This window comes from Pectinophora gossypiella, chromosome 11 (assembly GCF_024362695.1).
Source record: "Pectinophora gossypiella chromosome 11, ilPecGoss1.1, whole genome shotgun sequence".
NCBI classification, from domain to species: Eukaryota; Metazoa; Arthropoda; class Insecta; order Lepidoptera; family Gelechiidae; genus Pectinophora; species Pectinophora gossypiella.
In genome coordinates this window covers 13625734-13653328 of record NC_065414.1, presented here as the reverse complement: position 1 = coordinate 13653328, position 27595 = coordinate 13625734, and the positions used below count along the sequence as shown (strand labels likewise).

The following is a 27595-nucleotide window of genomic DNA, read 5'->3' as shown; positions in this document are numbered from 1 at the left end:
TACAAATATTCTTTAATTGTTTATTTGTAAAACGTAAAGGTAACAAAACTTTCTTACCTATTTACTACTGTTATAGAAGAGCGGGGTCTCCTGGTACAGGCATATTTTGCTTAAAAGGAGGCTCCAGTAATTAGTTTAAGAAAAACATGTAAGAAAAAGAAAAAAAATAAATACTTTTAATTTTTTTTGATAAAAACAAAAATCATAACTTGGTCGGCATAAATGCTGGGGAAATGATGTTGGAGTTTTCAGTGTGAGTAGTTATATTATGTAGTCATGTGTGTATTTTTCTCTGTCGGGCCTGTTTTCTTTTCGCGGGTTCGAAAGGGAATTTTTTTTGTATGTTGTGTGCAATAAAGTATATTTGATTTGATTTGATAATATATATACAACACATAATGACATTTTGAATATCGTCAATTTTGGCGAAACGTTTCCGAGCATTAATAGTGACGTCATTAATAATGACTTCAATTTTGCAAATTATCATGTCGTTCGATGCAAAATTACTGTGAAAATTATTGTCACTGCACAGGTATAAGCGACCTTCCCCACAGTGCGACGTATTTCGTGCGTCATCGAAACAATTACCGTGTAGATGTCAATATAAATATACTTTTTACCAAAGGCCAAAGTAAGTGTCAACGAAACGGAAACTGAAAATTATTCAGCTCATAAATCTGAGTTAATATCAAGTGGAATTTTTCATGGTAAAAGCGTGGAACTGAACATAATCACTTATTGCAATATAATCGATAGTGTTGTAATTAACAATACGTCACAAATACAATTATAAAAAAACTAGTCATTAAATAACCCGCCCCTCACTGTTCCCGGAGCTAAGGTGCCCACAACACTAGACGTATTACCGCGCTGAATGGCAATGGCCAGCCTTTGGACCAGGAACGAGTCGGAGCGGGAGTCACCTGTTTTCTCCCTGAGCCTGAGACCCAATTCCGAGATGTGTGTGTGTGTTTGTGTTGTAATTTAAGGTAAGTAATAAATAATCGATTATAGATTAATCGGTTATGGGCCCCTTAATAATTTTAATATGTCTATCTATCTATCTATATCTATCTATGTCTACCAACGATATTTTTAATATATAAATAATTTTAATATGTTTATCTATCTATCTTTGTCTATGTAACGATACTATCGATATTAAAAAATCTACAATTAAATCGATTAAAATCTATTAATTGTAAGATAATAAATAATTACAACACAAACACACACACACACACACACACACACACACACACACATCACATTGTCGATATTAAAAATATCGATTAATCTATAATCGATTATTTATTACCTTAAAACCAAATGAATTATGAGCGAGAAAGACGCATCATTCTGTCTCGTCTAACAAATAAAAAACCGAGCCCAACAACGATACGAATATTTGCGGGTAGGAGAGTATCCTTTACGTAATATTTTTTATTCTATGACGTTGCAAAATGTATAGAAACCTTCACTTGTTAAACTTTCCCCTCATCTAACTTCATTATCCTCTTTACACACGCACGCCGGAACAAAAGTTGTGGGTACTTACTTTTACAACCTTCTTTGAACATTCTACTCACTTAGTCTTTGTACTTTTAAGTTTGTACATAAAATATTTACGACCTCTGTAATGGGTAGACATTCTGAACATGTAACAAATAGTCTCTGATTTGTTTCCCGGTAGTGTCAAAATACTTAGTAGCTTACGTTCTTTGAAAATCAGATAGATGGCATTGTTCAAATTAGAAAGTTATTGTATCCGTCCGACAGGCAAAGGGAACATAGCCCATACAGCCAGTAAACAATAGCCTAAAAATGAATCATAGTAAAAAAACGAGCTTGAAGCAGCCAGATCTTCATTTAGAGCGGTAAACAGCATTCAAAACGTTAAAGTACATAAAAAAACAAATACTTTATGGTCAGAATCAGAATCATTTATTCAACGTAATTATCATGGATAAACTTGTTGAAGGTCTATATAACATTTTTGAATTTACGTCATTTCGCAAGGTGTTATGACTGAGGAGAAGAAATGACAAGAAACTGCAACAGCAACACATCTTTTAAATCAATGAGGAACACATTCAATACCAGATATTTTTATCATTTAGGTAATCATTAATCTTATAATAAGCTTTTTTACATAAAGTAAGCTTCACGTGAGCTTTAAATTTATTCACTGACAAATTTAAAATATTATCTGGTATTTTATCATAGTAATATTATTTATTTAGATTTGAATAAGTTTATTCGAAATTGTATAATAACGACAGATAGAATATATCTATCTAAGTACTTTAAAAAAATTATATGTTCAGTACTAGTTTTTTATATTACAGACACTTCTGCCAGACCAGGCAGTAAACTTATTGACTGTACTGTCTTTTACAGTACAAAACTTTTTATTGACGGTAGTCAGCCATGTACCACGAATGGTACTTCATCTTTAAACTAGACAATAAGACAAAAGAGAAGCTTGGAATATTAAAACTAGTTCACCAAAATATTCAAGGCTTCTCTGGCAAAGAATTAGACGTAGAATTATTTTTAGAGACATTTTTTATTGACATTTTATGTATTACAGAGCATTGGTTGAAGGATTATGAATTGTTATTCGGTTTTAAAAATTATCATTTCGCTAGCGCTTTCTGTCGAAAGATCAAATTACGTGGTGGCTCCCTTATTTTTATCAGAAATAGTTTAAAATATAAAGAACGCAAAGATATTACTGGACTTTCGATAGAGGGCACTATGGAGATTTCATGTATAGAAACAGAGAAACATATTGTTGTAGCCGTATACAGACCCCCATACAGTGTTAACTTCACAGTTTTTGAATCAGTGATGGAAAATGTACTGAAGGTCATATCTAAAAGTAATAAAGCCATTATAGTGTGTGGAGATTTTAACGTTGATTTATATGAAGTAGATTCAATTACAACTAGATTTCTAAGTTTGTTTACATCTTTTAACCTTGTTAATATATTTATGGAGCCAACTAGAATTACAGAAACAACTGCCTCATGTTTAGATAACGTTTTTTGCAATTGTGACTTTCAAGACAACAGTATCCTTAACTGTTTTAAGTCAGATCACAGTGGGCAGCTGGTCAGTTTTCCAGTACTTAAAAATGTTCAGAAAATTAAATTTCGTACACGACCCATCACTGATACTCGGATAGAGAAATATCGAAATAGTCTTATAAGTAACTTACCTTGTCCAAACTTTGATACAGACAATCCTGACGATTTTTACAGGGATTTCTTTACTATTATCCATAAAGAATTTGAAAATAATTTTCCTCAAAAGGTAGTTACCAACAGTCAATCATTCAAGTTCAGTGACTGGGCTACCGTAGGCATTCGCAAAAGTAGAAATACTCTTTATTCTTTATATGAGGAAAAAACGTATACACACACTGATAGTTTTAAAAGCTACGTCAAAAATTATTCTAAAATATTTCGAAAAGTGTGTTATACAGCCAAACAGATGCATATTAGTAGTAAAATAAAGACCGCGGATAATAAAATAAAGGCAGTTTGGCAAGTAATAAATAGCGAAACAAAGGCTTCAAACCGCGTGAATTAGAATATAATATAGAATCGAGCACTGGGTTAGTTAAACAAGATAAAGATGTAGCTGAAGTTTTTGATAAATTCTTTACGAACATCCCTGTAAAAACTACAGAATCTCTCAGGTCCTCTCCTGTTCAAGCTGATATATTGTTGAAAAGTAATGTTACTGCTTGCACTGAATTATTTGATTTTAAACGCGTTGATCCGAGTAGTATTGTTAAAGTATTCAAACAGCTGAAACTTAAAACCTCGAAAGATTTATGGGGATTGTCTGTAAAATTGATGAGCTCTGTTATTGATATCTTAGCACCATATCTAGCTTACATTTTTAATATGAGTGTTGAAAATAGCACTTTTCCAAATTTAATGAAAATCAGTAAAGTTATACCTCTTTTTAAATCGGGCACAAAATCAGACCCCACGAATTATAGACCGGTTTCTATTCTACCAGTACTTAGTAAAATTTTCGAGAAAATTATTCTCGACCAACTGCTATGTCATTTTAATTTAAATAACTTACTTCACAGCCAGCAGTTTGGTTTTACTAAGGGTCGGTCTACAACAGACGCGAGTGTCACATTTGTTCGACACATTTTCGATGCTTGGGAGAAGTCGCAGAATGCCGTAGGAGTATTCTGTGACTTGTCTAAGGCATTCGACTGCGTGGATCACGAGACCTTGCTTTTGAAATTGAGGCACTATGGATTAAATAATGGAGCTCTCAGTTTGTTAAATTCATATCTAGGTGATAGGATACAAAAGGTACAAATCAATAGTACGACTTCTTCGGGCTCTCATGTTCAAATGGGAGTTCCTCAAGGATCCATTTTGGGGCCATTCCTTTTTTTAGTGTACATAAATGATTTACCTTATGTAGTACAGAACCAAGCTGACATTGTACTGTTCGCGGATGATACTTCTCTTATATTTAAAATCGATAGAAAGTTAGAGGAACTTGACGAAGCAAACAGCGCTGTGTCGCAGGTTCTAAGCTGGTTTACAGTAAATAACCTAGTTCTAAATGCTAAGAAAACGAAGTGTATTAAATTTGTTCTACCAAACGTAAAGAAAGTAAATAATAACATTAAAATTAACGACGAGAAACTAGATTTTGTTGAACACACCGTTTTCTTAGGAATTACTGTAGATTCAAAACTTCAATGGGGCCCACATATTGTATCACTAGCGGGCAAGCTAAGTTCAGCAGCATATGCCGTCAGAAGAATCCGACAACTCACAGATGTACCCACTGCTAGACTTGTCTACTTCAGCTACTTCCACAGCATAATGTCTTACGGTATTTTATTGTGGGGTCGAGCCGCTGATGTAGAAACTATTTTCATTATTCAAAAAAGGGCAGTTCGCGCTATTTATAATCTGCGTTGTCGGGACTCTTTAAGGGAGCTGTTTAAAGAAATAAATATACTGACGGTCGCAAGTCAATATATTTATGAAAACATTATGTATGTGCGTAAAAATGTATCTCTCCTTCCGAGAAACTGTGAAAGGCATACTTACAATACAAGGAATAAAAATAAAATTGTTGTTCAAAATTCTAGATTAAGTAAATTAAATTCATCTTTTTTGGGGTTATGTATACGTTTTTACAATAAAATACCAGATAATATTTTAAAGTCAGAGAACAAATTTAAAGCTCACGTGAAGCTTACTTTATGTAAAAAAGCCTATTATAAGATTAATGATTACCTAAATGATAAAAATGTCTGGTATTGAATGTGTTCCTCTAGTTATTAAATAACTTGTAATGTACCCTCATTGATTTAAAAGATGTGTTGCTGTTGCAGTTTCTTGTCATTTCTTCTCCTCAGCCATAACACCTTGCGAAATGACGTAAATTCAAAAATGTTACATTGACCTTCAACAAGTTTATCCATGATAATTACGTTGAATAAATGATTCTGATTCTGATTCTGATTCTGATTGTAAGAACGTACACATAACCTCAAAAAAGATGAATTTAATTTACTTAATCTAGAATTTTGAACAACAATTTTATTTTTATTCCTTGTATTATAAGTATGCCTTTCACAGTTTCTCGGAAGGAGAGATACATTTTTACGTACATACATAATGTTTTCATAAATAATATATATTGACTTGCGACCGTTAGTATATTTATTTCTTTAAACAGCTCCCTTAAAGAGTCCCGACAACGCAGATTGTAAATAGCGCGAACACTTCATATTTATTCAAAAATAATATCAACACTTCATTTTTTTTTACTTTGGTCCGCTAGCCGTACTGTCAGCATTCGAAACTCAACAACGTCATCCATGTGATTTTCAAAAAACTTAATCTGGAAAGTCACTCATTATATATCATAGCATCTTGCCTGTATATAGGAAGAAGTATACTTATAACACTATGAGGAGCTCGGTGGCGCAGCGGTTTACGCGCTCGGTCTGCGATTGTTGAAGTAAAGCAATTTTTGCAAAAGCCGGTCATAGGATGGGTGACCACCAAAAAAAAAAATTTCATCTCGAGCTCCTCCGTGCTTCGGAAGGCACGTTAAGCTGTTGGTCCCGGCTGCATTAGCAGTCGTTAATAACCATCAATCCGCACTGGGCCCGCGTGATGGTTTAAGGCCCGATATCCCTATCCATCCATAGGGAAGGCCCGTGCCCCAGCAGTGGGGACGTTAATGGGCTGATGATGATGATACTTATAACACACACTCCCTCCTCGTCAGCAAGGTTTAAGTGACATGTAATAGGGGGCGATCTTATTGCTATTAACCGAGACCAAATCCTGAAAATTCCCTGAGATTTATCTATGATACAAACATGAGTTGGTAGGAAGTGGAGTGAAGGCGCTTTTCCTGCAGGCATAACTTGGAAGTGGTTTTCTTATTCTCCTTATATATATTATATTGTGTGGGCTTCTAGATGTGGTCGATGCTCTGCTTCACTTTTATTAATTTTTATATTATTTTTTTAACACACGATACACGTTAGTTAGATTCGAGATTCAGAAGGCAAGTATTGCCATACTTAAAAATATGGAATATAATTTTGTTGGGGATGCCAACATATTGTATAAGCTATTTGTATGTTTGCGTGTATATATGTGTGTAAATGTATATATATATTATATATATATATATATATATTAATTTTATATTATTTATATTATATATATATTATATATATTATATATATATATATATATATATATATATATATATATATATATATATATATATATATATATATATATATATATATTAATTTTATATTATTTCTTTAGAGAAGTATATATTATTTATTATTCTTTTTTTTGGTATGTTGGTATCATTATATGTTTATTGCACCAGCCCGTGCTCCAATGAATAATCTTCTTTCACCCTAAGGTTGCTTGGCAGAAATTGCTGTTTAGCAATAAGGCCGCCTATTGTGCTTATGTTTTATTCGTATGTTTATGTCCTTTATATATGTTGTTGTGCAATAAAGTATTATTGATTGATTGAAGTGGGAGCAAGTAATTTGTTTCTGCAATCTAGTTTATTCTGGAGGAATTAACAATTTGTAACATCGAAAATGTTTGTGTAAATAAATACATGATTATTATATTTATACATCTGTCTACCCTTTTGGGGATACAGGCGCGATGCTGTGTATGTTATGTCACGTTAAGAAAAATCCTTCCTAAAAATACACACTATACCAAATAACCCAATGGGGTAGTCAGAGTTACATCAATCGCAAGATGAACTACGTACCCACACCTCGCCGAGCTTTCTTAGACCAACGTGATAAGTGGTGAGCCGTTTTGCCGTCTTTAATGGTCAAGCCAATTTTGTTAGTCAAAACTGCAAATAACTCATTGGTGTAAGTCCGCTACCGGAGTAATATGTCATATACATAATATGCAATATACCGTTTGTATGAGAAGCGCTTCGCCCTAAGTTATAACTTTATATAATAATACTGTTTGTATAAGAAGCGTTTCGCCTTGAGTTATAACTCTATATAATATATCGTTTGTATGAGAAGCGTTTTGCCCGAGTTGTAACTGTATATAATATACCGTTTATACATTGTTTTCTTATCTACCTACTCCACTCCAATCTCACCAGTCATCCCGTGATCATGGCACTTGCAACAGTGTCGAAATTTTAATATCGGGAGTCTCATATCCCCTTTTAAACGCGGTAAGAACCCGTTATTATGTGCTTTAATTAATATACCGTTTGTGTGAGAAGCCTTGCGCTCTGAGTTATAGCTCTAACAGGAAGTGTAAGTAGCTGCTTGTAACAGATATCCTGCTGAAATAGTCGAAGGAAATGAAAGAAATTTGGCGAGACGCCATAAGGCGATTGGCTGGAGTCGACAGACGCGAATAACGAACTAAATTGATTGATCAAAATTTTTAATAAAAGAAAAGATGGATTCTTCGATCCCTCAGTTCCTCCCTTTCTTCATTTCGTTGGAAAACTGCGAATAAGAAAGATGTTGTAAAGAAACCAGGTTATAACAGATACCTACCTAAATTGGAAGTGTATTTATGGTAGAAGTAATTAATCCTATATACTAGTACATAGATAAAATTGGGTAGTTTCCAAGGTCAAAGAAAAATTGTGAAATACTGATTAAGTACTAAATAAAGACAGATCTAAAGGTGATGAAAAACGTTTAATTATTTCTATTTAACTTATGAAAAAAGAAAAAATAAGTGCGACATTTTATCACGTTTTTTTGTGGGTAGTGTATTGGTACATTGGTACCCAACTAGTCAAATCAGTTACTTTTTACTAAACGTCAAAACACAAAATTACTATGGAATTTGTATGAAAAAGCAATCTGTGACGTCATAGAAAAACGTGATAAAATGTAACTGATTTGACTCTATACTAAACTACCCAACTATTGAATTGAGACAGATAATTATAACAGCATAAAATCACTCAGAGGTTTTTGGAATATAAGTACATCCACTTCTTCTAGACCACCGAAACTTTCAAGGTATTACACAATTTAAAAGTAAGTAATGGTCAAAAATAAATAATTCTATATACGCGTGAACAGCCTCCGTAGTTTAGTGGTTAGGGCATTAGGCGCATCTGGAGGTTCGGGTTCGATTCCCGATGGGGACACTGTTGAAATCACTTTGTGAGACTGACCTTTGTTTGGTAAGGATTTTACAGGTTTGAATCACCTGATTGTCTGAAAAACTAAGATGATTCCGTGCTTCGGAGGACACGTTAAGCCGTTGGTCCCAGCTATTAGCCGTAAAAACACCTCCACCAATCCTCTGTGGAGCAACGTGGTGGAGTATGCTCCACAGCCCGTCTGGTTGATTGAGGGTAGGCCTGTGCCCAGCAGTGGGACGTATATAGGCTGTTTATGTTTTAATACGCGTTAAAGATAAAATTCAGTTTTACCGGGTAAATCACCTCGATTTATCCTTGAAAGTATTATCCATCAATAAAGGATCTAGATAATGGAATATTTATCATACTAACACGTCAATCCAACCTGATGTATCTAAACCCATCTCAAAGCTAGATCTTCGCAAGGAGGCCATTGCTGAATCTTTATTTTTTCTTTTCTTCATCGAAAACATCAATCACACAATGGAAAGTAAACCTTTCTCTGAGCAAACTAGGTCAAGTTTATTTTTCATCTGTGACCACAAAGCCTTGGAGCTTCGACGACATATCCTCTAGACCTACATTTTTGGTTTAGTTTCTCACACAATTCACTCAATTTTATTTTAAATGATACCTGTCATTTTCTTATCCGCCGAAAAGAAAAGGGACGGATAATTGACACGCATAAAATTGATGGAACACACACGTCAATTTTAGGCAGGCATTTAAAAAACCCTCCCATAATTTTATTTTGGCTAATAACCCGACAGAATTAAGTTAACAGCACACGTCAAACGGATTACATATGAGCGAGATGCCTATTTTATTCGCCCGGGTTAATTTTAAAATGAAAGTATTCTTTCATAAAAATAAATATATATGTATTTATTAATAAATGTACATATACATATATATTTGAATAAATTACCAGTTGTCAATCATCCGCCCGTTTCCTTTTTGGCGAATAAGCTCGAGCTCCTCCGTGCTTCGGAAGGCACGTTAAGCCGTTGGTCCCGGCTGCATTAGCAGTCGTTAATAACCACCAATCCGCACTGGACCCGCGTGGTGGTTTAAGGCCCGATCTCCCTATCCATCCATAGGGAAGGCCCGTGCCCCAGCAGTGTGGACTTTAATGGGCTGATGATGATGAGGAGGACGTTTGTCTATGTTTGTTTTTTTTTCACTCAGAATGTTGCCATAGGCAAGAAAGAGAGCTGTGACAGTTTCATTGTAATTCTAAAATATTATCTGTCCATTCTAAACTGTATTCCCAATTGGGGTAGTCAGAGGTACATCCATCGCAAGATGTTCTGGGCACACACGCTTCATCGAGCTTTCCGTTAGACCAACGTGGTAAGGTAGTGAGCCGTATCGCTGTCTAATTCGGTACCTAGTTTCGTAGGTCAAACATAAATTATGAAATTCTGATTAATAAATAAAGACAGATCATTTTTCTATTTAATTTGTATATGAACTGAAAAAAATGTAATAATAAGTAAGTAAACATTTTGTCACGTTATCTATGACGTCATAATATTGCTTTTTCATACAAATTCTATAAGTACTTAGTAATTTCGTGTTTTGACGTTTAAGAAAAAGTATTTGATTTGACTAGTTGGAAATTAGCCTATTATATCTAATGGTCGAACAGTGATCAGCGTGTAATGTCCTACCAAACTAGGGATCACAAAGTGTTTAATGTAATGTGTCCCCACCAGGATACGAACCCGGGACCTGCGGATCGTGAGCATAATGTTCAACCACTGGACCACAGAGGCCGTTAGAGACTGTGTTTGTAAAATTATTCATTGGGACACGAACTGTTACGTTTGTCACGAGATGAATATACATCTTATCATCATTATCTCCCTAGCATTATCCCGTTTCTCACAGGGTCCGCTTACCTAACCTGAAGATTTGACAGGTCCGTTTTTTTACAGAACCGACTGCCTGTCTGACTTTCCAACCCGCGAAAGGAGAACCAGCCCTATATAGGTTAGATCACATACCTCCGAAATGCATTTCTCGGGTATGTAAGTATTTTTCACGATGTTTACCTTCACCGCTGATCATGTGTGATAATCATTTATGATCCAAACATGAATTCGAAAATCGTAGGTTTAGGCCCGTGCTTTACTCGAACCTGCGACCTTACAGTGAGAGTCGAGTGTTCTTCCAACTGGGCTAGCACGGCTGTTGCGATGAATACAGCTGATGTTATGTTTCTACAATATCTAGTGCTTACATGATCGAAACAGCTCAACCAAAGCGCAGGCGCGCGACGACCGGAAAAATCCTTCTGTCTACTCTGCCATTGTCTTAAATTTACACTTCGTTCCTAGACTCCTGGGATCAAGTGTACAAATATAGCGACATGTTATAATAATATCTCATTTCACCTTGTAACCGCACGCCATGCATCAGTTCTTGTAGCTGAATGTAGTCATAGAATAAGGAACAATACTACGCGTAGAACGGCAATTCTCCGCCCCTCACCAGCGTCTAAACCATGTTTACCTCACCCCCTCGAACATAGTTTAGACTTGAATCGTGAAGGCAGCGCGCGGACGGTACTTTTAATTTTTTATCAGTTTAGTTTATATTATGTTCGAAGTTTACATTCATTCAAATACAAACAAAACCTACACACACACACACACACACACACACACACACACACACACACACACACACACACACACACTCAAGAGTACCTACTTATAATTATATTTGATAGTCTTTTGATGTTATTGTTTTTTCTACCTAAAGCTGCTGTATATTTCTATTTAAATGTCCTCTAGCCCTCGTTGGCAATTGCTCCGCACAATATCCCAGGAAGAGGAAATGACTGAAAACCAGCGCTGGATGGCGCCATAGCATGGCTCCATCGCAGCACAAGCTGAGCCATTTCTTTTTGCACGTATTCGTAATATTCATAATTACCTAGTACTTATAGCAAATTTACTTATTACTGGCAATAAATTTATTTTATTCTTATTCTTAAAAGTTTGAAATTGGACGCCGACGTTCTTTTGTTTGATTTGAATATTTGATCTGACAGGAATTGCCCGCGCGGCGCATATAAATATTTATTTTTTATAGTGATTTGATTATAGTGATTATTTTATCAAAACATATTGTTAACCTTCATTGTTCAAAATTTCTTGTTTGTGATTTGTGTGGTAAGTAAATAAATATTAATCGATTATTACAACAATTACAATATCATTACATTGATATAATCAACACTGTGGCGCCTAAGTGCTGCCAATTACAATATCAAACACCGCCATTACTTGATAATTGTAATTGGCAGCAATTAGGCGCCACGGTGTTGATAATATCAATGTGCTTGTGTAAAACGATGTTGTTATTGATGTGTGCTGTGGTGTAGATGGTGGTGAGAGGTCGAGAGTTTCAGCCGGCGGCCATTGAATTTTCGGTTAGAATTGCTATAAAATATTCCAAGTTCATATTTTGTACAGGCAACACGCGCCGCACGTCTCGCGTTGTATGCACTCACCGTAAAAATATATATTTTTTTTTTGACGTGACTTATTGTAGATTTGCCGCAGATGGCATTGGCATAACTACTTGGCCGAACAATAGGGGAGCGCTGAAGACTCTCACCCAGCACAACGTTTAAGACAACAGGCCCAGTCGGGCGCGAACCTCGGAGCGATAAGCGCTGATTGAGGGATATCGTCGACCACGCCGGCGGGGTCGGTATCGGGGTCCTGAAGGTAAAAATACCCACCGTAACCAAAAAATAAGGAATAATACCCTATAATTAGATGTTCGGGGATTCGTCATCACTACAATTCGTAAAGTAAATTACTATGGTTACTCACGTTTTATTTTATAATTTTTAATAAATATTTTGAGTTCTTATGTGATATTGAGAGTTAATGAAGAAGCGGCGACATGATGGGACACTAAGACACGACGAATTTATTAAAAACATTACATGAACCACATGTGAGGCAATAAAGTTGAAACTCATACGTGCATGTCCAATATATGGGGCACAATATTTCTTGCCATAGTGTGTCTATGTATATAAATTCTAATGTGTTTATCGAAAAATAACATTGCACTTGAGGGGTTGATATCTGATTTTCAGTCAAACAGTGGACTTGATAATAAGATACGACGAATTTACAGAAGAGAAGCTACAAGAAAAGAGAGGAAGGGGAAGACCAAGAAGAGCTTACATGGAACAGATCAAAGAGAAGGTGAACGTCGTGTCTTGTAAGGAAGTGAAATAATATGCCTTTGATAGACAACAATGACCGATGGGGCGGAAAGGTTCTAGAATGACGACCACGTGTCGGACGACGCTCAGTGGGTAGGCCCGCTACAAGGTGGACCGACGATCTGGTGAAGGTCGCGGGAAGCCGCTGGATGCGGGCAGCGCAGGACCGATCGTCGTGGAGATCCTTGGGGGAGGCCTATGCCCAGCAGTGGGCGTCATACGGCTGATGATGATGAGAGAACAATGGAGAATGCTACGTCGACAAGAGCATGACTCTTAAATTAATGATGACGATAACGAACAGCCTCCGTCGTCCAGTGGTTGAGCGTTGGGTTCACGATCCGGAGGTCCTGGGTTCGAATCCCGGTGGGGACGTATCACAAGAATCACTTCGTGATCCCTATTTGGTTAGGACATTACATACTGATCACCTGATTGTCCGAAAGTAAGACGTTGCCGTTGAGCCCGGGTACTACTTACTGATATAAGTACGTAGTCGTCACATGAGTCATGTCAGGGGCCTTTGGCGGGACAATAGTAACCCTGACACCAGGGTTGATGAGGTAGGTAATCCACCTCACAACCCACACGATAGAAGAAATACATAACGAATACTGTCCAAATTGATATTTATCGATCTTTTACTTTTTAAATTACCATTTGACCGGACAAGTAGGGACTTATCAGAAACATATAAATACGTAAACTCTGCCTCGTTGTTTCATCTGGACGCGGTCATAAATCGTGAGAAAACAATTGTAACTTCAGTGGTTGATGTCCTTCGGTCCGTAAGTTCGCCCTTGGGTCCTTGACCCCACACGTGACCCCTGGGTGGAGCAAAACGAGCGACACATTTTTGTGTCAATTTCTTTCTTTAAAAAACTTTCGTACTTTTACAAAAAAATCATCATCATTTTTTTTTCCTTTGATGGGTTAGCTCTTGGCTCCAGACTTGCCCGAAGGCATTTTGACGAAGCCTAAGATGGAGCGAGCCCAGAAGGTGCCTGTTCACTTTGGCCTTGAAAGCACCCTTTAAAACATTTTAGCTTGAAATCATTGTTCCTATTTTAGGGAAATGGGGGATTAGAACGAGATTCAATGTAGCCTATGTCACTCCATCATTTCAGCTATCTCTACTTGAAAAATCACGTCTAATTGCCGTTCCGTTTAGCCATGAAAGACGGACAATCAAACAGACAGACAAACACATATACTACCTATTTATAATCATAATATGGATATGGATTTTCAAGTCTCTCGTTACTGTAACTTGATACTTCTGAGTATCCTAGAAAATTCACAGAGCGTGAAGACGCTAACAACGTTACCATGGTAACCCTGTGTCCTAATGAGTTTCTAAAATTGTAATTAAAGCCGAGAAGGAAGGAGCTGCTATTATTATGTTTCAAGGCGACGAACAAACTCTAATTTCAATCTTATTAGGTTCCATTGTGGAGTAGCTTATCGTTTATTCTCATTAATTGGTTAGTATCGCAGGTCCAAGGTAAATTATGACATTCTGATCAGATACTAAAAGAATACAGTTTTTAAATTAACGAAAATGATTTTCTTTTTTCTATTTAAGTAACTTATTTTAATCAAGAAACACATAATATAAGACGTCTGGCATTTTGTCACGTTTTTCTATGACGTCACATTCTGCGTTTTCCAAAGTAATTTCGTGTTTTGAGGTTTAGTAAGAAGTAACATTATTTTAGCTAGTTCCCAAATAGCCTATTGTACAAACATTGCGTACTTAGCTAAGCAGATTTAAGAAATATTCCGGAACAATACATAACATAACATAAATAGCCCACTATAATGTCCCACTGCTGGGCATAGGCCTCCCCTCAATCAACCGGAGGGGTATGGAGCATACTACACCACGCTGCTCCATTGCGGGTTGGTGGAGGTATTTTTACGGCTAATAGCCGGGACCCACGGTTTATCGCGCCCTCCGAAGCACGGAATCAACTTATTTTTCAGACAATCAGGTGATTCCAGAACAATAAGAAAAGGATAAATAAATAGATAAAAACTTTTTTTAGCACAATAGACACAAGATACACATTTTTTGTACAAACAGCGGGTTAGTGCATCCTAACACAAGGACGTAGCGTAATAAAAGGTACCACCCGAATATCATGATTCTCGTATTTTTTACCTTCGAAGTGGATTAAGGAATTATAAGTTCAGTCTCATTATGTTACGGTTAGGTAAAGTTAGGTTAATTGTTCATGTTAAAGGCAAAATGTAGGAGTATGTTGTGAGTAATGCCTTTTAATTTGCTTGCGTGCTGCGTAATGACGTATTTTACACACCCCACCGCATTATTACAATAAATACCATCGTGAATATAAGAAAGTTACATTTTAATAGGCTTTAGGTAGGTAGAGTTTTTGTCGTAATTATTCATTTTTTTTTAAATAAGATGGGTTTGCTCTTGACTTCATTCTTCCACGAGGAGAAGAAGAGATCAACGGTGGAACGACCTTACCCAGTAAATGCCTATTCACCCGTGATTTAAAGGACCCCTTTCCTGTATCTTATAACCATAAGATACAGGAAACACCGACGCCGGGAGCCCATTCCATTCCTTGGCTGTGCGTATTATGAAAGAAATGGTGATAAATAAAAATATCATAAGGCGCAACGATAAGTGCAGGCACGGCGGAATCGAAGTGGGGGCGCGGCAGAGTCGAGGCGAGGGCGCGGCGAAGTCGAGGCGAGGGCGCGGCGGAGTCGAGGCGGGGGCGCGGCGGAGTCGAGGCGGGGGCGCGGCGGAGTCGAGGCGGGGTCGCGGCGGAGTCGAGGCGGGGGCGAGGTGGGGGCGCGGCGGAGTCGAGGCGGGGGCGCGGCGGAGTCGAGGCGCGGGTTGCAAGTTATTCAAATGAATACTGAGAATTGATCAATATTGCAGCTTTAACCGTAACATTAATCTTCATATGTATGAACATATAACTAATTGCAGGATTCCGGTCGACAGCGTAATTGCGACTTTCACAGAACCATTTTGTAGTGGCTAGTTATATTATTACGGGTAATTAAATCGTTTGAATGGTAGAGCCCAGGAAAGGCAAAAGAAACTATCGTATTTTGAACTCTTTGTAGTTCGCTTGTACGAGTAAAATTGTGCTGAAGTGATTGGTCAATTTTCCAAGGTCATAGCCAACACGAATTCTACCTCCCGACTAATAAAATGTCATTTCAATATGGGCTTTAATTCATGGCGTTGCGATAAAGTTTATATTGACAACATAAATAATTAGTTAATAGCTCGGTGTCAGAAAGCTTCCCACAATCAGACTGCTCGGAAGTTGTGGTTTTAGTTGGCTAATGACCTTAACGCTGACAAACGTCTGTTCAGGTCTTTTGCATAGACTAGGTTTATTTGTAATCTTGACGTGAGTTATTGTAAATTTGCTGCATATGACATTGACTACTTGGGCGGAGGAGCTAAGATTAACAGTACAATTTGATTTTAATTATTTATTTAATAATTTATTGTACAAAGGATAACACAGAAACACAATATGACAATATGAATAGATACAAAAGACAAATTATCTTAGTTCTTCGTATGAAAATTGGCTACAAGTTAATTACTTCTCATTCGTGTATTACAGGCGTGTATTGTTTGTCTCTCTCTCTCTCTCTCTTTATTTAAGAGCCGCGCTCTTTTTGGTGGAGTCATCATCATCATCATCATCATCAGCCCATTAACGTCCCCACTGCTGGGGCACGGGCCTTCCCTATGGATGGATAGGGAGATCGGGCCTTAAACCATCACGCGGGCCCAGTGCGGAATGATGGTTATTAACGACTGCTAATGCAGCCGGGACCAACGGCTTAACGTGCCTTCCGAAGCACGGAGGAGCTCGAGATGAAAACTTTTTTTTTTTTTCGTGGTCACCCATCCTATGACCGGCCTTTGCGAAAGTTGCTTTACTTCAACGATCGCAGACCGAGCGCGTTAACCGCTGCGCCACCGAGCTCCTCTAACCTCCCTCCTGGTGGAGTAATCGCCTCCATTTTCATTACTCCATAGATAGGGCGTGTAGAACGATGGTTGCCCCAATCGCCTTCCGTTACGCAGTACACCGACCAGTTTCATAATCGGTGATGTTCTAGCTAGAGCCCTACCAGAATCCGTTTCCTCGGCCTCCAACCAGTACTGATACCGCTGCTGCCCTGCATCAGGAGTGCGCTATTGAAATAGCGGCGCCTACTCGCTACATCACAAGATCGTCATAGAACCTAAGTAGCATTTTATAGGTTAGCCTGTCCCAGTGAGCTGCCCACTACGTTCTGCGTTCTGTATTGTATTGTATTGTTAGTACTTATAGTAAAAAATCAACATTCACAAATCGCTTGTAGAATCAAGTCGTAGAGCAATAAAACTCAACCCTTATCTACAATCAGAAGCTTTGCTCCCTAGTTGACAATACTATGAAGACAAGCGAGAAAATCCGATGTAAATTTACCTTTAAAGTACTGAATTATGTATGAGGAGACTTGAATACGTTCTGGCTTTTCGGGTAACGAAAATGTTGTAAAGAATGTTTGGTATTCTTCGGGAGTCAAAGGTGAAATCTTACACAGTTGTTGGTTACAACTCTTCAGATCATTACAGGCAAGCACAATCATGTTGACGGCATACTTTTTTTTTATTAAGAACTTACTACTACATCAATGGACCGACGATCTGGTGAAGGTCGCGGGAAGCCGCTGGAATCGGGCAGCGCAGGACCGATTGTCGTGGAGATCCTTGGGGGAGGCCTATGCCCAGCAGTCGGCGTACGACTGATAATAATGATGACTACATCAATATATATATATAACATTAACAGAGAGTGACGTCACGGACGTCGTGTATAGTACGTACGTCATCACGTTGCGCTGATTAAAAAAAATATAAACAACGATCTAAAGAGTGCGAAACCATCCTATAAAGTTAATTTGGATTGCAGTGAATAACATTTATTGTGGAATAATAGTGAAGTGCGGAGATTACTGAGTAAATACCAAAATAATCTTCGCGTTCAATCGTTACGATAATCGTGTACCCACAACTAAAATTATTTGTGTAAAGCGAGTAATAAAAGCCAAAATAAACATAACATTTATATTTATATAGAAATACAAAAACTGTAAACAAAATATTACAAACTATTTACAAAAAAACGACACCTGTTGAAGTTGTTGTGAACTATCATAAATTGATCGATACCTACATAGCAATGGCCGTGAAGTGCAATGCGTGTTTTAAATACATGTCGGTAAAAGAGGGTGTTGTTTGTCCCCGCTGTAAAGAGGCAAATCATAGGGCATGCGTAAACATCCCAAATGACGCCCAGATTCATAGCTCCTGGTTGTGTCCAAAATGTAAGGCTGCGTTACCGACAAACAATGAAAATAGCACTCCCTTGCGAGGAGCCGGCATTACGTATGTTTTGGACGACTCATTGGCGGAATCGTCTGCCACCCAGCCAGCCAGCATGGAGCTGTGTAGCTCTGCTGGCACCGCCCCCCCTAGCATCATCGCACCGGAGTACAGGGAGCCCGAGCCTGACTTATCTACCGAATTGCGTCAGTTCTGTGCGGAGATGCGACAGACTCGGGAGGAGTTCCGCGCCTTCCGTCAGGAGATGCTAGAAATGCGAGCCCTAGTGTCTTCCTGCGATGCGCGCCTCACCAAGCTGGAGGCGAGAGTCGTCGAGTTGGAGCAGCGCGCAACCGGTGGCAGTGAGGTTGGCCACGGGGACGTCATTTGCATGCTGGAGGCGACAGTCGCTCAGCTGCAGCAGGATCTCGATGATCGTGACCAGGAGATGCTTCAAAACGACATTGAAATCTCTGGCGTGCCGGAGGAGAGCGGAGAAAACGTCACCCACTTGGTTGCGGCGTGTGCCGCGAAGCTGGGTATGACGGTCGATGATCGCGAGATTGTCAGCTGCATGCGGGTGGGAGGGGTGCGCGCGGATAGCGGAGGCGTCCCTCGCCCGCGCAACATCGCTGTGCGACTCGCGCGCCGCACAGCGCGCGACCAGTTCTTGCGTGCCGCACGTGTGCGCCGCACCCTCACCACGGAAGGAATGGGACTTCGCAGCGAACCTCGTCGAGTATATGTCAACGAGCGTCTAACGAAACGCAACCGCTCTTTATTCGGCCGGGCACGAATGTTAGCCAGCGGCCTAAATTGGCGGTTTGTATGGACGCGGGACGGCAGAATCTTTACTCGTCGAGACCAAGGGGACCCTGTAAATCGGATTAGATCAGAAAAGGATCTCGACAGTGTTTTTGGGTCAGCACAAGTTCGTCCCGCTCCCGCAGCTGCCGGGAGAAATATACCAGTTGCTGCTGTCTAACACAAATGTACCCATGATCGCTGTTAGGTTAATAATATGTAGCTCGCTTTGTTGGTATGTTTCTATGTATGTGATAACATTGATGTTGCTCGACTTACGGCTTGGTCACATGTGGTGGAACTCGGTAATTATCGCATTGACATTACGTATATATTTAGTGTATGATAAGATATATAAATATATTATAGCTAAACAACTATATAAGATAATTATTATAATATATATTTATACTACATTGCCTATCATTTCATTAATAACGCTACACTATGTAAAATTACATTATTATTATTTATACTCATGTTTAGACAATATACTACACAAACACAAATTTACACATAACATACACAAACATTTCTCCTCTATAGTAAAACATTACTATGCGATTAATAAATGTAATTATATAATAGGAATCTTTTATAATACATATCATCTAATTTTGAATGAATTGAATTACGATTTAATAATTAAATATATTAATAATATTCAATATTAAGCGTAGACTTAAAGTTGGCTTATTTAATGCTGGCTCATTGGGAACGGGACACGATGAGTTTCTTGTGGCGATGGACCGTCACGACGTGGACGTGATGGCCATTAATGAGACCTGGATACGAGAAGGCCAGGAGGGACGTGCCCCCGCCGTGCCGGGATACCGGCTGCGGAACACACCGCGCCCACCTGGGCGCCGAAAGCGTGGTGGTGGCGTCGGCTTTTATATCCGACGAGGTGTCACGGCGCGGGTGCTCGCCCATCCACAGACCCTTCCAATTGAACAAATGTGGCTCGGGATCACAATTAGTGGCTGTAAGCTGGTGATAGGAACAGCATACAGGCCGAACTGGGTAACTGAGGACTCACTGTTAGACGCTCTGTCTACGTCTCTGGAGACATTTTCCTGGTGTAGTAATGTTGTGATTCTGGGCGATTTTAACATCAACGTCGCGGAGACATCGCTTGCTAGTGTAAGGAAGCTCAATGAATTTTTGGCATGCTTTAAGCTCCGACAACTTGTCACTGATTATACACATTTTACTGATCACAGCCAAACGTTAATAGACCTTGTGTGTACGGACATAAAGGGTTGCACAACGACCGTGGACTACATACCTGACCTAGGCAGGCATGCCTTCATCACATGTCACCTGAACGTACCAAAATTCAAACCCTCCCCTATCCAGGTTACACGTCGGCTGCTGATGGACATGGACAGGGACAGTTTCAGGGAACACCTTGCCGCGTTGGACTGGGAAAGCATCCGGTCTGCTTCTGATGTAAATACCATGGTATCGATGTTCAATGAAACTATGACCTCACTTTTTGACCTACATGCACCTCTTAAAACATTCATAGTAAAACACCATCAATATCCGTGGATTACATATAACATCAAAATGATGATGAAGAAGCGCGACCAAGCGCACTCCCGAGCCCGTTTAAGTGGTAGTGATTCCCATAAGGAACATTACAGAAATTTAAGGCGTACTGTGGGGGAGGCACTCATAAGCGAGAAACAGGCATATTACGATTACTACGTAAATAAGAATATTAATGACCCACGCACTCTCTGGTCACATGTGAAAAAAAATGTCAGAATTAAATCTAAAAATGAACTTCCCACAAATATTTTCAATGACCCAGAAGTAATAAACAATCATTTTTTGGATGTGCCGGGCTCAGGAGATGTGCCGGTATCGAATATTAAGTTTTTTGAAGAGCAGTGCAGTGTTTCCTCTACATTTACGCTTAGTCTTATTACTGAAAATGACATGCTTAGGGAATTACACGCCCTTAGTTCAAACGCCATCGGTGTGGACGGCATATCTCTGGATATGTTGACATTAACACTTCCCGAAACGGCGTCTGTGCTAACATCAATCGTGAACCGATCTCTTGAGACTAGCACCTTTCCCAAAATGTGGCAAAGTGCGGTCGTTAAACCCCTGCCAAAAAATTCATGTCCAGCTACCCTGAAAGATTTACGTCCGATCAGCATACTACCATGCGCATCAAAAATTTTAGAAAAAATAGTAGCCAAGCAAATGAGAACTTTTCTGGAGCAGAATGGTATACTTCCGGTTAAACAGTCAGGCTTTAGAAAATCGTACAGCACTACTACTGCTTTGCTGAGTGTCGTTGACGATATTTTGGCTGCTCAGGACGATGGACAGGGTACACTGTTGGCTCTGCTGGACTTTAGTAGAGCTTTTGACTGTATACACGTCCCTCTGCTACTGGCAAAGCTAAAATACTACGGTTTCAGTCCCACTGCCATCGCCTGGTTTAGCAGTTACTTTGAGTATCGCAATCAGTATGTGGAACTCCAGAATGAGTCTGGAAGATCAAAGTTTTCACAACCCAAGTCCGTTACACGAGGAGTCCCGCAGGGCTCAATTTTGGGGCCTCTGCTTTTCATCGTTTATAGCGCCGATGTCGTGACGCACATTCAGCATTGCAAGTACCACCTTTACGCGGATGACTTGCAACTTTACATAGCCTGTAAGCCTTGTGATGTTCAATCTACCGTAGCCAAACTCAATGATGACCTTGAGCGCATTACATGTTGGTCGGAGTCTAATTCGTTGGTGTTGAATGGAAGTAAAACTAAGTACATGATACTAGGCTCAACACATCAGGTGAATAGCATATCAAACCATGGGGCGAATGTAGTCATCCGTAACGAAACTGTAGAACGAGTTACTGAAGCTAAGAATCTGGGACTAGTCATGGATGATAATTTGAGATTCGAAAAACATGTAATAAACACAACGGCAAATTGCTTCTATCGTCTCAAAATATTATATCAGATCAGGCAATACATCAACACAGATACACGTATTAAACTATGTGACTCTCTTATCTTATCTAAATTTAATTACATGGATGTAGTATATGGCCCACGACTTCTTGTACGTACACAAAAGCTAATCCAGAGAGTACAAAACGCCTGCGCAAGATTTTGTTTTAATATTCCGCCCCGCACACACGTCACTCCTTTTCTGAATAAGGCAAATATATTGAAGATGAACGCGCGCAGGCATTTACATCTAGCGACGCTGTTATTCGGTGTTGTACACAGTGGAATGCCGCCTTATCTCGCTGATAAACTGGTATGGTCACGTGACGTGAAGTCGTTTAAAACTCGCTCGACGTACTACTCACTGGCCGTGCCGCGCCATCGTACCGTCGCCTTCCGTGGGAGTTTCAGATTCGCTGCATCGAAGTGCTGGAACGATCTGCCGCCACCGCTTCGTAGTCTGAAAACGGTTCATAACCTTAGATTCCACTTGAAAAAACATCTTTTACTAGCTCAAAAAAGTTATCTGTGACAGAATTTTTACTTTCAACTTACCTCATAGGATCAGACACGAAAGCATGGCGGAGTCTTGTAGGCAGCGCGGATGCAGCGATATCACGTTGGCGGTTTAGACTTTTCTTTTTTCCTGTCACTAACATTTATTGCATTCACACTTCACACTGCAACCAACCACCCACTATTTATTTTATGTCTAAGTATTTGCTGTTATCACTTATCATTTATCATTTGTTATATCAATATACGTTTATAATATTTATGAACCCATATGAAGTTAAGTATGTTACTATTTTATTTTATTATTCACCAACAACATTTAAAAAGAACCGAATGCGTAATTATCGCAGGTACCTAACGTGCCTTCCCGGCGGCGGCGGGTGACTGGAGATCGACACAATAACAACATGATTAAATACTCTGTCTGTCTCCTGCGGCCGACCGGTGCAACGCACGAACACACTCACATACACACACCTATTTATTAACTGATGACCTATATCTATTTGTTCGTATTATTTTATGATATTTTTATGTTTATGGTAAATCGTATTAATGTGTATTTATTGTAATTGTTATAATTTTGTAATACTAAATAATTATATGTAAGTAAGTTTAAGTAGTATGTATCTATGTACATATATACCGCGATGTCCGTGGCCTCACTCGGCAGGGCCCGCAGAATACCAGCGTCGTGGCTCACGCCGCGACTTATGCTGAGCGAGGTCCTTTTATTCCGGACTCCACCGCAGATGATCGGGCCGTCAGTGCGTTGCATTTAGATACTTTGTTTTATTATTATTGTTTTATGAATTTGGTTTGTTTTTCTTTTTGTTTTGGTATTTTTTTATTTTATATATTTTTTTTGTCTGTGTACTTATTGATTTCCGTGTGGTTTCTGTCCTGTGTTAAATGTAATGTACCTGTCTGTCTGTGTCTGTGGTGTCCGGAAGTAATAAATGTTTCTTTCTTTCTTTCTTTCTAACAACTAAGACAATTACTAAAATTCAGACTTGTATACAGGGTGATACTGACATCGTAACGAGTACTCGGGGGGATGTTTGAGACCATGATTCTGAGTTAATATGAAGTGGAATTTCTCGTAGCAACATTCATAATTATTTTTTTAGTCTTTTAATTTTTTTATTAATTCTTTACTTTTGCGATGGAAAAATTCACTTGATGTTAACTCGGAATAATGACCTAATTCATCCCTCTCAGTATTTGTTACGATGTCACTTACACAGATAGGGTGTTAGGGGGATGATTCAGACCATGATTGAGTTGATATCATCTTTTCAGACAACCGGGTGATTCAGCCTGCAATGCCCTAGCCACGCAAAGGATAGTTTCACATACAAAAGGTACGAATCGTACTGGAAGTAACATTGTCTTAAGGAAAATCTACCTCCGTGGTCTAGTGGTTAGAGCGTTAGGCTCACGATCTGGAGGTCCGGGTTCGATTCCCGATGGGGACATTGTCGACATCACTTTGTGAGACTGTCCTTTGTTTGGTAAGGACTTTACAGACTTGAATCACCTGATTGTCCGAAAAAGTAAGATGATTCCGTGCTTCGGAGGGCACGTTAAGCCGTTGGTCCAGGCTATTAGCCGTAAAAACACCTCCACCAATCCGCATTAGAGCAGCGTGGTGGAGTATGCTCCATACCCCCTCCGGTTGATTGAGGGGAGGCTTGTGCCCAGCAGTGGGACGTATATAGGCTGTTTATGTATGTTATGTTCTAATCTAATCTAGCCTACAAGATCCCACTGCTGGGCAAAGGCCTCCCCTTCCTCTTTCCATTATTCGCGGTCCTGTGCGTATTCCGGCCAGTCCCTCCGGCATGCGTCCAAGTCGTCACGCCATCTCTTTCGAGGTATGTTATAATGTTATATAAGGAAAAACAATCTGTAGTTCTGAAATCAGAAATCAGAATCATTTATTCAACGTAATTATCATGGATAAACTTGTTGAAGGTCAATGTAACATTTTTGAATTTACGTCATTTCGCAAGGTGTTATGGCTGAGGAGAAGAAATGACAAGAACCTGCAACAGCAACACATCTTTTAAAAACCAATGAGGATATACATTACAAGTTATTTAATAACTAGAGGAACACATTCAATACCAGACATTTTTATCATTTAGGTAGTCATTAATCTTATAATAAGCTTTTTTACATAAAGTAAGCTTCACATGAGCTTTAAATTTATTTTCTGACAAATTTAAAATATTATCTGGTATTTTATTGTAAAAACGTATACATAACCCCAAAAAAGATGAATTTAATTTAGTTAATCCAGAAATTTGAATAGCAATTTTATGTTTATTTCTTGTATTGTAAGTATGCCAGTGCCAGATCTAGCAGACGTGTAGCCTTGTGGGATTCACAAATGCTCCATCAATGTCCAATCTAGGCCTTAAGTAGGTATTAGCATACATTAGTAAAGAACCTTCAAGTGGAGTATGTTTAAGTATGCAAAGAGGAACTTTCTGAATACGGAAGGTTTTTACGTTGTGTACTAGGGTTGGAATATTCTTATCGTGTGGGTTATGAGATGCAGTACCAACTTCATAAATCCTGGTGCTGGGTTAATATTGAGCCGCCAAAGGCCCTTCACATGGCTCATGTAACGACTACATACATCAGTAAGTAGTAACCGGGATAAACAGCTTAACGTGCCTTTCGAAGCACGGATCATCTTACTTTCGGACAATCAGGTGATCACCCCGTAATGTCTTAACCAAACTAGGGATCACAAAGTGATTTTTTTGATATGTCTTTACCGGGATTCGAACCTGGACCTCCGGATCGTGAGACCAACGCTCAACCACTGGACCACGGTGGCCGTGATAATTGGAATATTCAGTTATTGAGGACAGAAGAGGTAATATGATTGGACAGTTAACACGTTAACTGTGTACCACATATGAAGCAATAAAGTTGAAACTCATACGTGCATGTCCAATATATGGGGCACAATATTTCTTGCCGTAGTGTGTCTATGTACATAAATTCTAATGTGTTTATGGACAAAATTAAGCAAAATTAAAAATTTTGAACAATCCCACGACGGTAAAAATCTCATCGAAAAAGAATAAAATAACTCAAAACCCCCGACTTAACCCAATTATTATGTAACGAAATATTATAATAGACTTAAAAATACTTTCTAAAACACACCAGTTATTGAAAACCGCATCAAAATCGGATCAATAGTTTAGAAGATAAGTAGTAATATTACTTTACACAAACGCACACACAAACATCTCTCACCCTAAACGCATATACCTGCTCCGTTCCGTCGTCGTGTAATAGATATACTTAAGTACCTAAACAATGAATATGGATGTTTACAGTTTGTTTGATACACATTCATGCAAAAAAAGAAAAAAGGTGGAAAAGAAGAATCCTAACCACTTGCGCTGTCTCCATACCCTGAAAATAGCCCAGCTCAAAGAAAAAGGGAAACACTTACGTGATCAGCTTCTTCACTCTTTTAACCAGGCCTGGTTTTTGTTGACAGCACAAGCAATCACAGCAGTCTATTTATTATTATTCACAATGATGTTTGCAAGAATAAAACGTATTATACTAGATAAAGCAGGCAAACAAAGGAGAAGAACAAAACGTCACTAGCACTGTGGGGGTTCACACACACGAAGTAAAAATAGTTTTTAGTTAATTAATAAAGTCTTTTTGGTGTGTTTCCCTTGGGTAGCTAGGCGTATTAGCAGAAATATAAAAGACAGCACAAGTGGCTCGAACACAGTTTTTTTCCTAACGTGTCTGTTTCTCGAAGATATACTTAAATGTAGCGATAATAATTTTACCATAACACATAACCGAGGAATATTCTGCCGAGGGCTGCCATGTGGAGGAAGCAAGAGAAGTGTGTCAGGGTCGAAGCAAATGGCATTCCATAGTCTCTTCTTACTCCGATGGGAAATAGGCGTTTACGTAGGTATCTATTTTTATTATTACTTACAGATGTCGTGAACCTGTGATAGCCCTGTTCACAGAATGCGTAACTTACAACGAAGTGTCACAGGTTCTAAGCCCGCCTCGGCCTTTAAACTTTGAAATCGACTATGAGTTTGGGTCTGAATTCGAAAACAAATTCATTGATTTAGGCCCCATGGTGGAATTCGTAGTTCTAAGATGAACATGATGACATAACATAAGCTCAAAACTATATCCCAGTTGGAGTAGTCAGGCGTGAATTCATCACAAGATTAACTAAGTACCCACGCCTCACCGAGCTTTCTGTTAGCTGTTAGACCAACGTGATAGGTGGTGAGCTGTATCGCCGGCCGTCTATAATGGTTGAGTCTGTGTTATTAACAACTGTATCACTGTTTGTGTGTGTGTGTGTGTGTGTGTGTGTGTGTGTGTGTGTGTGTGTGTGTGTTGTATAATTATTATGACAGTGATAATAAACGTGTGCTCACATAGATGTTTCAATAATAAGCTTTAAATATGTTAAATATCTGTTTTAATGCATTCAAAATTATTATTCATTAACCACTTTTCGATAACAGTTAAAACAAAAACATATTCCGAGTTTTAAAACATTTCAAATTTACCCGTGTATATTAAGCTGGTAAAATGAAAAGTGAGTTAAAATATCACGACACACTACAAACGTTCTGTTTTAAAAAACGTTTTAAAATGATTTTACATAAAACCTTGTACACAATATAAAAGTGCACTCACCCACTCAGAAACACAGGATAATATAAAATTCAATTTCAATTTTACGGCTTTTGATTTGTGACTTTTATTACGAGGCACAGGTGTGCCCTTTTCGTACCTATCTGCTTTCATATGACACAAACTTTCATATTTTCGTATTGTCGTGGGGTGATTGCCGAAGTTTTACGTCGTGGCAAAGTCGAAGTCGTAGTTTGAATAGACGTATAGGTTCGTAAGTTTTGTGGTGTACCCCCAAGAACCCAACAC

At 38.8% G+C, this 27595-nt stretch overlaps 2 protein-coding genes across 2 annotated transcripts in view; one reads left to right on the top strand and one right to left on the bottom strand.

Annotated features, from left to right (window-relative positions):
* LOC126370826 (uncharacterized) overlaps positions 1-19320 on the top strand; it is a 185639-nt gene extending 166319 nt beyond the window's left edge. The window contains exon 2 of the mRNA XM_050015849.1: positions 17803-19320. Within this exon, the coding sequence (XP_049871806.1) occupies positions 18193-19320 (1128 nt within the window). The 5' untranslated portion in view covers positions 17803-18192. The remainder of the gene's footprint in view (positions 1-17802) is intronic.
* LOC126370578 (uncharacterized) overlaps positions 1-27595 on the bottom strand; it is a 185939-nt gene that overhangs the window by 76531 nt on the left and 81813 nt on the right. The window lies entirely within an intron of this gene.